This window comes from Toxorhynchites rutilus, chromosome 3 (assembly GCF_029784135.1).
Source record: "Toxorhynchites rutilus septentrionalis strain SRP chromosome 3, ASM2978413v1, whole genome shotgun sequence".
Lineage (NCBI taxonomy): Eukaryota > Metazoa > Arthropoda > Insecta > Diptera > Culicidae > Toxorhynchites > Toxorhynchites rutilus.
Window position 1 is genome coordinate 60,875,649 of NC_073746.1, and position 12,073 is coordinate 60,887,721.

Here is a 12,073-nt window from a genome sequence, read left to right on the forward strand (position 1 = left end):
GGTGAGTTATGATTGCCGAAAAATGGTTTCGTTTTCAGTGACTCCTTGATGCCGATAATGGTTTTTCACTTCTTCAGTACAGCTGAAAACATTGCATGAAAATATGCGGTAATATTGGGTTTCATCGTGAAGTGAACATGAGATGGATTAATATTTGTACAATTCAGACGCTGTCCAAATGCAGATCGTTTGGACGCTGTCCTTACAGATTAACGTTGGTAAAGTTAGCTATGATTTTTCGCTTCATATTTTCAGTACCAAATGAGAGACGAAAAACCATTCTCGTTGAACTTCCGAGAACGAAATTTTCCACATCTCTTTCTCTCTGAAAAAGAATTTTCGGTGAAAACGAAGAGACGAAAATATCAACAATACACGGTTCATCGAAAACTAGATCGATTGATTGAATATTTATCGTGCATCCGAGCGAGGATTTCGATCTATGCCTGATTTCAATAATTTGGGCGTTGGCACGGAATCGCGATAGCAGGATCGAATTTGGAGCAATATTCTTGTAGGGCAAATGGGGGGTACTTTAACCCCCTAAGCAAATCGCCTAATATTTCCAAACCAAACGGTCTAAATAAAAATTGTCGCATTGTACACTGAGTTACACTTGTTTTCTCTCAATCAATAATGTTTAATCATTGTATCAAGCTTCAAACTACCAAATATATCATAAAATAAAAGAGATGATTTTTATACATTAAACATTAAACATTTTGGACATTTGATGCAAGGTGAATGAACCGTTTGTGGGGTGATTTGGTCCAGTGTGTGTTTCATCGAAAAAAAAACATACTTATTGTTATGTAAAGTAATTCACGATAATATTACAATCAGTAACAGTGTTCTTGGATCGATACCAAGTGTCTTGGCCAGATTCCAGACCAGAAAAATTGCATTGAGATCATTTCGAATTATGCATGGATCTTTTCACTGCTGTTCGAGCATTTTCAAACACTTTCGATGCTTGGTAAAAAAAAATCCGTTCTTGATAGCCTGCGTTGCTCTTTCCACACAACATGCAAAAGTTTCATTCATTGTTATATAACTTACAATTTCCCTGCATCAAATTCTTCCTCTTCTTTAGGTGAACAGAACTTTATTGCACAATACACGAGAAGTTTGTTTAATCAGCGAAAAAAAAACTTTAAACAACGATCGGAAAACTCACTCTTTCAGACAATCAAAGTGCTTTATGTGTTCATGCTATCGTTTTCCTCCACCTGTTTAATTTTACTAAAGTTTTTTAGTTAGGTACGTAGGGTTCAAGAATAGAAGGAGATGACATTATAAAAAAATCGAGTTGAGCCGTATTTTTCGAGATAAAGGGGTGGTCCAAATCACCCCGTATGTCCGAATCCCCCTCAAATCTTCACCTAGGCAGCGCTGCGGTAAAAGTGATGGTTTCAAATTTTGCAATGTGAGTTTATGGGAGGTTTGTAGTTCTTTCCATAAATTACAATGTTATAATCATAAAAGATTATTTGACTGCGATGAGTTTGGAAGAAATTTAATCCTGCTTAATTTTATATACAATATGTTATTTTCTTACCTCTTGCAGTAATGAAAACTGTATATATATTGCCAATGGATGAATCAACGAAGGAAATTCGAGAGCACAATCAAAAACAAGTAGAAAAATGCATGGTTCTTGCATGTGGGAACTACTTTGGAAAGCCCGGAAGTAAAATATACGTGATTTGTTTTTGAGTTTTAGGTTACATTAACACCATTTTGTTAGTTCAAAAACAAAATCCAGATGTCTCACCGATCGTTTACGTTTGGCGTTAGATCGCCAATTGGTATTAATTACTAAAAAAATATATACTTATTATTTCTCTCAGTGTAGATGAATGATGCTGGTGTAAATAGTCCTCAAATTAACGAATGGAAACAAACGATAGCTCGATTAAACCAAGGCGCTTGTATAAATGTATAACAGGTGAAGCAACATCATCACTTCAATAAGAAGGGGATTACGGTTTGTGAAGCGGGGGTTGTTTGTTTTGTCATTGCTAGGATACGCCATTTTTGCATTTTCACATGCGAGAGTAGTGGAAATGAGAATGAAGGTGGCCGTACACTGTTTGTCCGGAGGTCAAATATTTGATATTTTTTTGACAGATAAAGTTTCATTTGATATTTGTACAAACACTATTTTGTTTGCCACTCTTCAATTTTCAACAGTAGTAAACAATATCAAACACCGAACATGTAAAAAATCAACTGAAATATTCAAGGTAACCTAACCATGTACCGACAGGTTCGAAGAACAGACTGAAAAAATATTTTAGGCATCCAATAATTAAATATTTGCTTGTCGTGTTTTGTGTAGAAAATATTTGATCAGTACACGTTGACCAAATTTTATCTGTCAAAAAGAGTCAAATATTTGGTTTCGGTCAAACAGTGTATGAGCACCTTGAAATTCTTCAAAATCATTCAATCTTTTTCACATAAATTCGCGAAAGCCGAACATAGTAGGCATCGTTCGAATAAGCGTCGTAACAGTTTGTAGAGAGCCGCCGGCAGCGTTCTGATGATTAAACTGTTCCGACCGGGTAGAGATTTTCACCAGAGCTGTTTGTAAACAATACCGACAGCAATTCCAATATGGCTGAAAGTGCTTTTCATATGATTGTTTCATCTGGTATATATAGAAGGGCCTTGGATTAAACCAAGGCGGTATAATAAGGTGGAACGTTATGTCAGAACTGCTGTTCAGCCATTACTTGAGTTCGAATTGACAGCGACCAAACGAACGGCTAGAGTTTTCCGAGAAAGAGGATAACAAATGGCATGCAATGATGAGTGCATACCGCTATGTGTTTGCTGCGCATAAACGTTGGTTTTGTTCACGCTGTTGGCATCATTGTTGTGTTTCGGTGACTGCTGCAAGTTGTTGTCTGCATTGCTGTTTTACGGAACGTGAGGGTTGTTGCTGTTGCTGCTGGGATTGGCAAGTCAGCGATTGTGGGAGCTTTGCTAGTGGGTATATGAAAGGGCCACTACCGGCGGGCTTGTGCCGTACTGCTCTAAGTTCCATTCGCTTTGGTGGCATTAGTCGTTGGCGACCCATTAGGATTGAGTGATAGCGATACGCTGTGGACATCTATGCATATCGTTTCCCGGCGACTGCCGTTTTAGCTAGAGACTCACCTGATCGTGCGGGTTGTGAGACACAACAGCTAGTTCGATTGAAATCGACCCAGCGGATGTATATGTTGGTGTGGACCGCTATGTAGCATAAAAATTAGACCTGCTTTGTTTATAAACAAAAATAGTCGCTGTCATTTTTTATCCCCTCTCGCATCTTCCATGCCTTATCTTCATACTGTCGAAAACGAACCACCTGCCAATTCCAGCTCCTTGGATTAAACCTAAGACAAGATGAGACAACTGGCTTCTTACTCTTCTTCGTAGTACAAAAACGAAGCCATGACATAAAGATGCCAGAGTTGCCAAATATTATAAAATTTCGGATTTTTTAAATTTCTGTTTTTATAAATCGTAACATTTGGTTGGTGCGAATTTAATGAGGCAATCTAAAAAAGAATAAAGGATAAAATTAGTCTTTTAAATACCCATATCTATAATATAATAATGATATCCATAACAACTCGTCCAAGATTGTCTGGAGAATCTTTTCTCGTTGATTCGTGCAAAATAACGGCGCTCAACTCCATTGTAATTCAGAAACAACTTGAAAATCGTGGCTCTTTCGCAATACATGACCAATAGTACCGAATGCTTCGTATGCAGCCGATACACAAGAACATCTTGTTGGATTGATGGATTTGTTATCAAAGCGGCGAGAAGAATGTTCAGCCCAGAAATTGATGGACAGTGAAGCAGCATCGACATCATATCGAATTTCAGCAGAACAGAACAAAATTCGTAGCTCTTCAAAATAAGTCAACGGGAAAGAACATGTCAGCAGTGTAACAATTGGTAGTCAGCAAAACACATCCTGAATGGTATCAATCATCTCTTTTTTCATATTTACGAGCTAGAGCTAACAACTCTGCCATCTGCATAGTGAATGATGAGACTTTCCATTTCTTCTTCGCAATGGAAATTATATTCCGAAATATGAAATCGCATTAGAGACCTATCGAGGCTTAATTGACAAATGAGTGTTTTGCCGTTCACTTTACTCCATTCTGATAAAACAAATACATAAACTTGCATATAATTCCTTCACATTTCCTTTAAACTAAATATTGTAATATTCATTAAATTTACCATTTCTAAATTCAATACAAATCCAACGTTATTTATTTGTATTGGCAACACTGAAAAAATCGGCTTTATTTACAAAATTTATCGAAATCAGCCAATCAGAAATCAGAACGACTGACAGAAATTTGGTCCGTATCTGACAGAAATTTGGTCCGTAAAGACCCCCTATTGTCTGATCTTATCTTAGCATTAAACAACAAAAATAAGAAAACGCAACATTTCAGGATACGATAGTTTTTAAATTGGATTGTTCGATTATTCATCAAATAAAATTTTAGTTTAATATTAAAGTTAAATATTTCAGTAATATGTAATATCCCTCTATTGTACGGAAGAGTGAGTGAACTGTTCAAAAGAACAAGTTCACTTAAGAGAACGGTTGGTCATTGAACGATTCATTAAAGTGAAAGTGAAATATATGCACTGAGAGAAATAATTAGTAAATATAACGAATTTTTTGGTAAATGCTACCAATCTATAGTCATTTTCTGCCGTACTAATAAACATAAGGGAAGTGGAGGCATAGTGGTCACCCTAAGGAATATGCCCATTTCCAGCGTCCACATACCGCTTCAATCCCCGTTTCTCGAAGAATATTATAGTTCAACTCATTGTTGTTCAAGGTAGCAAACAGTATTTACTATAAAAATTCAAAATAGTACACTTTTCATCATCAGAAAAAAAGCGAAAAATTGAAACTTTTTTATTTTCTTGGAGGTAAAGTGGTCACCTAGTGGGGGGAAAGTGGTCACTCGCACATATCAAGCTAAATGTGATAGATTTATGCGTTTTTTTTTTGTCCAAATTTGTTCAAATCATATTTGATATAGTAGGTACATGTATGATATCAGCTTGGCCTATTCACCTAGAATCCAATTTAAATTTTCTCATACATACAAAAACGTAGTAAGAAACACATTATGTTCCGCATAATGAGGCTTGGTTTAGTTGGAGTGGCATATTTATCCAGGGTCCAAGCCGCAAAAGGACCCTTTTCATGGGGCAGAATGTGATGCGGTATATCAGCTGTAGTGAACAGAACATTGTAAGTCTTTATTCATCTATGACCTCTTTGTCCCCAAGCATCAAAGTAATTTCTATGCTAATTAATCGCTGAGATTAAACAAAATATGTGTTCACCTATCCAAGAATATGTGAAAAGTCGTTTAAACTGATGATTTGCCCAATACATCAGATTGAATAAACTAAATTTCACGAGAAATCGGCTATCGAGAGAGCAATTTCTGTTTTTATTTATATTTTGACATGCGATGCGAATTCTTCAAACATAAGGTGACTATCAGTACGGAACAATTCGCCCTCACTACCCCTATATGTCAAGCAGAACCATGATTCGTAAGCCCAATATCGGCTAAATTTTCCGCCGAAAATGCACGTATTAGAATTATATCCTTATTATACCACTGTATTGCCTTATGGCAACAATAAACATGGTTAATACTTTTCTTATCAGTTTTCAGATATGACAAGATCCAAGATTACTGATGTTATAGAGTAAAATATACTAACCGTTGGTATGGTTAAAAAATTTTTTTACATTCTACTAATGTTTACATTACCAAATATATTTGGTAGTTTTCACCGATTTTGTGTGAAGCAGGTTCGATCAAGGCGTCTCATTTGGAACAGGGATCTCAACAATAATAAAAAAAATACGTTGTTAAATGCTATGTTGAGATGGAATCCTTACACTATGAGAAAAACAAAATCTAAACCAGAGGCTTTTTTAGACATATTTTTTTTAGAAGTGTTGAGAAGACAAAAATTTGAATATTATTATAAGATTGAGATTATGAACTAGGTGCATTAGTCAGTTTGTTACAGGACAAGTGGAGATGATTTAAAAATTAAAGAAAATATATATTACAAAAAGTCGATATATGTTTGACCACTAATAATTTATTGGCTTTTCAGAACTTATAAACTAGCTCTTAAAAACTGACATATGTGACACCACAGCATAATGTTAAGCATAACGATGGGGAGTGCATATCCGCGAGCCTCTCAATCATCAACCGTCACGTGAATGACAGCATTGGGATGTATCTTGAGATCGAGCAGCGATCGACTCCCATCGAGCGTCGACAGGTCCGTTTTAATCGCGGGACACAGAAAGCGAATAGGTTTCCCCTTGTGGTCCGCAAATCGGGCAACGAATTTCCCTAGCAGCTTCGCTTTCGTGTGATCCAGCGTTCGGGAGCTGCGGAAAAACAGCCGCTCGGTCACGTCACCCGGCATTTTGAGCATTATTCGAGTTTTCTCCGCTGGCGGAAGCGATGTTTCGTCGTCCGAACTGAACACTGGAGAGCTGGGTGTTTCTGTTGGAATTGTAGCATGTTTGGATGGACTTTTGGACGTTGGAGTATCCGGTTCCAGTTCACTTTCGCTGTCCGACACCTCCTGAAACTCATCCTCTTCGGCATCTTCTGTGAACCAAACTGGCTTCTTGGAAGTGGATGCTTTGGACCCGTTGGCACTACTACTGCTGGGAAGTTGTGCCGTTGATGGACGCATCAAACTGAGTTCTTTAACTGAAACTTCCTTTCCATTGGGAGATTTTTTCTCGAGCAAAAACGCTTTCAAAGTCGACAGAAATTTGGTTGGCTCTATATCACTGATTGAAAATCTTTCCACTTCTTCGCCAGTGCGAGGATCGATCATTCCGATGTATGGCTCACTGTTCACTTTGTAGAACGTTTTAAATTTGGCCCCATCCGTTGTTTTGTTGGATATTTGCCAAAAAATAAGATGATTCCGAAGGAAATCCTTAAGCTTAGAATCCGACCATAAATCTCGGTTCAAAGTTTGGCAACTAAAATTCAAATCATCCTGCAGATTCACTAAAATCCATTTGTCCACGCTTTTGCCAAAGTTTTGTGCCATATCGAAACTGCCGGAGAATATTATCTCGAACGGTGGCATGAATAACGCCTCCAGTCGTGTCACCCTTTTCGATGAGGGGCCTTGTCCTTCCATCAACATTTGCTCTTGCAGTCTTCCCTCGAGTTCAAAGTTCCGAAATGGGACCTCCGTGATGGTGGCACCCCGTCGCTTTAGTCTCCCCCTGTTTATATCCACCTGGGGGAGTAGGATCTCTGTTTTTCTCGGTATTGGTGCTCTTACTTCCTCCTCATCGTCGTCGTCGATTACCACTGCGGGTTCCGGATTCAGAATCCCTTCTGGGTTCTCGAAGAATGCATTGATTGCCCCTTCCAGGTTGCCATTGTAAGCCGTCAGAAGCGTGGAAGCCTGTTCCCGCTTCAGACCGGTAATATCCGCCAGCGAAGCTATATTTTCTTCCTCCGAGGACATCTGTAATCAGTTCATATTAGCAATCGGGAAGTTCACATTCAAATCAAACTTACTTTGTGTGATAAGTTATTCGGGCAGCAAGCGATGTACCGATAAATCGAAAAGTGTATTACTGCATTTATGAGAGGATCGATGATAGTTTTCAACACAATCAGAAGCAAATGAAGATGTGGGAAGCAGTTCAGAGGCACACGAACACACGGCAATGTTGAAGTTCACGAAATCTCGCAGTTCCCTGTCGATTATAACAGCAGTCAAATGTGTAAAAATATTTCCACAATCGTTCACTCCATTTTGGTGACACAGTGAAACAAATTTTCCATCAATTTCCACTAACGATCTCGGAGCAAAACAACAGCCCGAACTGAAGGCGATGGAATTCTTTTTACGAATTTTGACATTACGTTGAGTGAGCGAGATGGAGGTGAGCGAAGCGTATTCGCTTGCTCTCTGGCGCCCGCATTCGCGGAGTGAGCGCGGCCAGAGCAAATGAACGGCGTCCTCGCTCGGGTGAATTTCAACGAAAGCGCGTTTGGTGAATATATGACGAAGAGCCCAGCCCTACACGGCGGCGAAACGAGCTGAAATGGAACTAGGAAAAAAGTTGATTCATAAGTGCTGCTGTACTCAATTAAACTTTAAAAAATTAACTGTGCTATGCATGATAGTTTATACAATGCGAAGATGTACTTTGTACAAAAATTGCACGATAGTGTGCATAAATTAAAATTTATAATTTCAGATATTATTTTTCCACATTCAATAAATGAAATAAAAAATTCGAAAGCATGAATCAAAATTGTGTATGTTAGAATTATCGTTCGGGTTAGGGGCTGTCCACATACCACGTGGAGAGAAAAAGCACGGTTTTAGACTCCCCCTCCCCCTCCGTGGACAAGCGTGGACATTTTCATACCCCTACCCCCCTTTGTCCACGTGGACATTTTCCTTTTCAAATTAAAATAATTGAGGAAATAACTGATTTGCGCCTAAATTCCATTTAAGTTGTTTTTATTTCAAATTTTACTTGCTGTACCCTGTACCTGCTTTGTTGTGGCCCATTGTTCTTGTATGGTAAAGAAATGAGTGGCATAACGAAGCACATGCTTCTTGTGAGTTTAATTTTGAAACACTTATGAGTTATCACTTACTTATAGATATCACATAGACACCAGTAATAATCTAGTCAACTTGATTATTTCGCTTTCATTTGTTTCAAATGGAATTCCAGTAGAACCTTTTACATTTACATTTTTTTTTTTACATTTTGAATTATGAATATTTAATGACATAACGATCGCACAGCAAATCGAAGGGCAATTGTGGAAACTTGGAAATGTTCTATACAAGATCCAGTTATTGCTTTGACAAATGCATTGTTTTATAATAGAGTTACAGTGTTACAGTGTTACTTAAAATTTTAGATGAAACAAATCTTTGACCACTCCGGAATATGATCGATCACAGTAAATGCCGATTCATCTTCAATCTGTATTTCCGATTCACCTTTAGTCGGTAGCGAAAGTCAAAACCTTTTCCGCCATAGTTCGGAGAATTTTCAGAGGGTATTGAAGGCGTTTGGCTTTCAAAGTGCTTGCGGGGGAAAATGACATCAGAAAACTCACGATACATTGATTTCCAACTATGGAATCAAGCTCAAATCTCTATTATGAAAGTTGATTTTTTCTTAAGACTCATTTTTTGCTCTAAATTGACCCCAATTCAAAATTACTCTACTTAGAAGAATTTAATTGCATTCATTTGAAAGATGAGAAAATTTCCTGTTGTGAAACATTTTAAATAGTGAATTTTATTTTTATAATATTTATAAAAAAATATAAAAACCTTTGAAAAACGACAAATTTGAAGTATTTTTTAACTTCTAAAAGGTACTTCAATCCATCAATTCAAATGTTTTATAACTGCATTATATGCAAAATTTTCTGAAAAAAATAGAATATTAGGTCAACTGATTCAAGTTTGAAGACTAGTGGTGCATGGATCATTTCACGCAAATGTAAATATTAATTCCTATAAATTGACGGAATTCCAATACTTTGAAAAATTCTACCTTTTCGAGAAAAGTAATGCGAGAAAATAATTTTACACGAAATTCTGCATGAAAAATTATACATTACCTTTATGCATATATTGTTATGAATTTATTGAGCTTTTGTATGCATCTTTATTCATTTATTGAACTATCTAAACTTTTTAAAATAACGCGAACGCGAACTTATATACTGAATATATTCATATTTTCGGTGAATTTATTCACCTGAAGTAGAACTGCATCCAACTTTAGTGATTTCTCACCAAAGAGAAATTCACCAGCGTTTACATATGCCTGAATTTATTCTATTCATAGTGGTTATATTAGGCTGTCAAAAAAGTCCTGCGGTATTTTTTTTTGAATTTTCATTTGTTCATAAAATTAGTTACAATCATCTGTTTTAAGTCAAATATGCGCCGTTTTGTTCGATGACTTGTTCCCAACGAGATGCCAACTTCATAATACCCCTGTTATAGATGCTCGCTTCCTTATTGGCAAAAAACTCGGATAGCCAATTTTCACAGGCCTCTTTTGTGGCTAACTTCTGACTACCTAGCTCGTTCGCCATGGACAAAAACAGGTGGTAGTCACTTGGTGCAAGGTCCGGACTATACGGCGGATGCAAAAGAACCTCCCATCCGAGCTCCCGGAGCTTCTGGCGCGTTACCAAAGAAGTGTGTGGCCTGGCGTTGTCCTGATGGAAGACAATGCGGCCTCTGTTTATCAAAGATGGCCTCTTCTTCATGAGTGCTACCTTCAAGCGGTCCAGTTGTTGGCAGTACAGGTCCGAATTGAGCGTTTGGCCATAGGGAAGCAGCTCATAATAGATCATTCCTTGACAATCCCACCAAACACACAGCAGAACCTTCCTGGCCGTTAATGAGGGCTTGGCCACCGTCTGAGCCGCTTCAGCGGGCTTCGACCACGACCGTTTGCGCTTCACGTTGTCGTAAGTGACCCACTTTTCATCGCCAATCACCATCCGCTTCAGAAACGGGTCGATTTTGTTGCGATTCAGCAGCGATTCACATGCGTCGATACGGTCAAAGATGTTTTTTTTTGCGTCAACGTGTGTGGCACCCATACATCGAGCTTTTTGTGAATCCAAGCTTCTTCAAATGGTTAATAACGGTTTGATGACTTATCCCTAGCTCTTGGCCGATGCTACGGCTGCTACTATGCCGGCCTTTCTCGGCTAATTCAGCGATTTTGTCGCAAATTTCGACGACAGGCCTTCCGGAGCGTGGCGCATCTTCGACGACCTCTACACCAGAACGAGTACGTTGAAACCATCGTTGTGCGTTGGAAATGGAAACTGTATCGGGTCCATAAACTGCACAAATTTTATTGGCAGCTTGAGATGCATTTTTGCCTTTGTCATAGTAGTACTGTAAAATATGTCGGATTTTCTCTTTATTTTGCTTCATATTTGCGACACTATAACTCACGAACGACTTAACCAAACAAAACACTGTCAAGGACTATATTATAGCGCGCAAAAATACCTTTCCAACAAGATATAGTATGACTCGATACAATGAATACAACTAGAACTACGCGCTTACAACGACACCTCGCGGAAATACCGCAGGACTTTTTTGACAGCCTAATATATACCTCGAAGAAGTGTATCATATATATTCTCACCCGTTTACATCTATTTTCGTGTGAATAAATCCATCTATAGCTATAGATCTCCCAAATGTAACCGCGCCATTAGAAACGACATCGGAAATGAACACAGGGTCATTTTTTATCCACTCCACATTCTACACGAAGTTCATTTTTACACTTCACGATCGGTGGAAACGCAAAAAAGTGAAGTGAGATGTAAGCGTAGTGGAAACGTAAGTGTAAGTGGATACGGGAATAAAAAAAGCCAGCTATATAAAAAAAAGCCAGCTGACAGGATTTTTTTCTTCTCTCTCCCGGTTCTCCTCTTCTATTCAGCTCTTCTTTCTTTTCTGTTATAATTTCTTTTATTTCTTGTAACTATCCTTCTCTATCTTCTCTGTTTGCTTTCTATGTACTCTAGCACTATTGAATTTACTTGTTCCGGCTCGCACTTCCTATTTCCTTGATGTTTAGAAGTCGGCATTACTCTTCACCAAGCTTTTGTTTTCTTTTTTCTTTGTTTTGTGTGAGAGTTCATTTATGTTTTTGCATAGTTGACGGATCTGTTGAATGTCAGATGGTCAAATGAATCGAATTTTGCGGTGGGCATTTCTACCCAGAGCTCACACCTTTCACTGTTGGACCAACTGTTCGCAAGTAACTGGCGGTGGGTAGTTATTGCGATTTTGATTGAAACATAAGGTAAATGATTTTGGTTTGTCCAGTCGAAAATGTGATCAAGGTTGGTCCACTGTTTTGAATACTCTAGTTCAGCGCACCTGTGTCCAAACCAATTAGGTATTCGAATATTTCGAAACATATAAA

The 12,073-nt window shown here is 38.1% G+C and overlaps 2 protein-coding genes across 6 annotated transcripts in view; one reads left to right on the plus strand and one right to left on the minus strand.

Moving 5' to 3' along the window:
* The window catches only part of LOC129779214 (dedicator of cytokinesis protein 9), a 240,711-nt gene that overhangs the window by 198,230 nt on the left and 30,408 nt on the right, over positions 1 to 12,073 (plus strand). The window lies entirely within an intron of this gene.
* LOC129779217 (UBX domain-containing protein 7) lies at positions 6,151 to 8,039 on the minus strand. The gene is made up of 2 exons (XM_055786569.1): positions 7,635 to 8,039; positions 6,151 to 7,581 (listed from the first exon to the last, which is right to left on the minus strand). Exon 2 carries the CDS (start codon positions 7,579 to 7,581, stop codon positions 6,274 to 6,276), a length of 1,308 nt encoding a protein of 435 aa, XP_055642544.1. The 5' UTR covers positions 7,635 to 8,039; the 3' UTR covers positions 6,151 to 6,273.

Coding starts and splice junctions, on each gene's coding strand:
- LOC129779217 (XM_055786569.1), bottom strand. CDS start 7,581: ATGTCCTCGGAGGAAGAAAATATAGCTTCGCTGGCGGATATTACCGGT.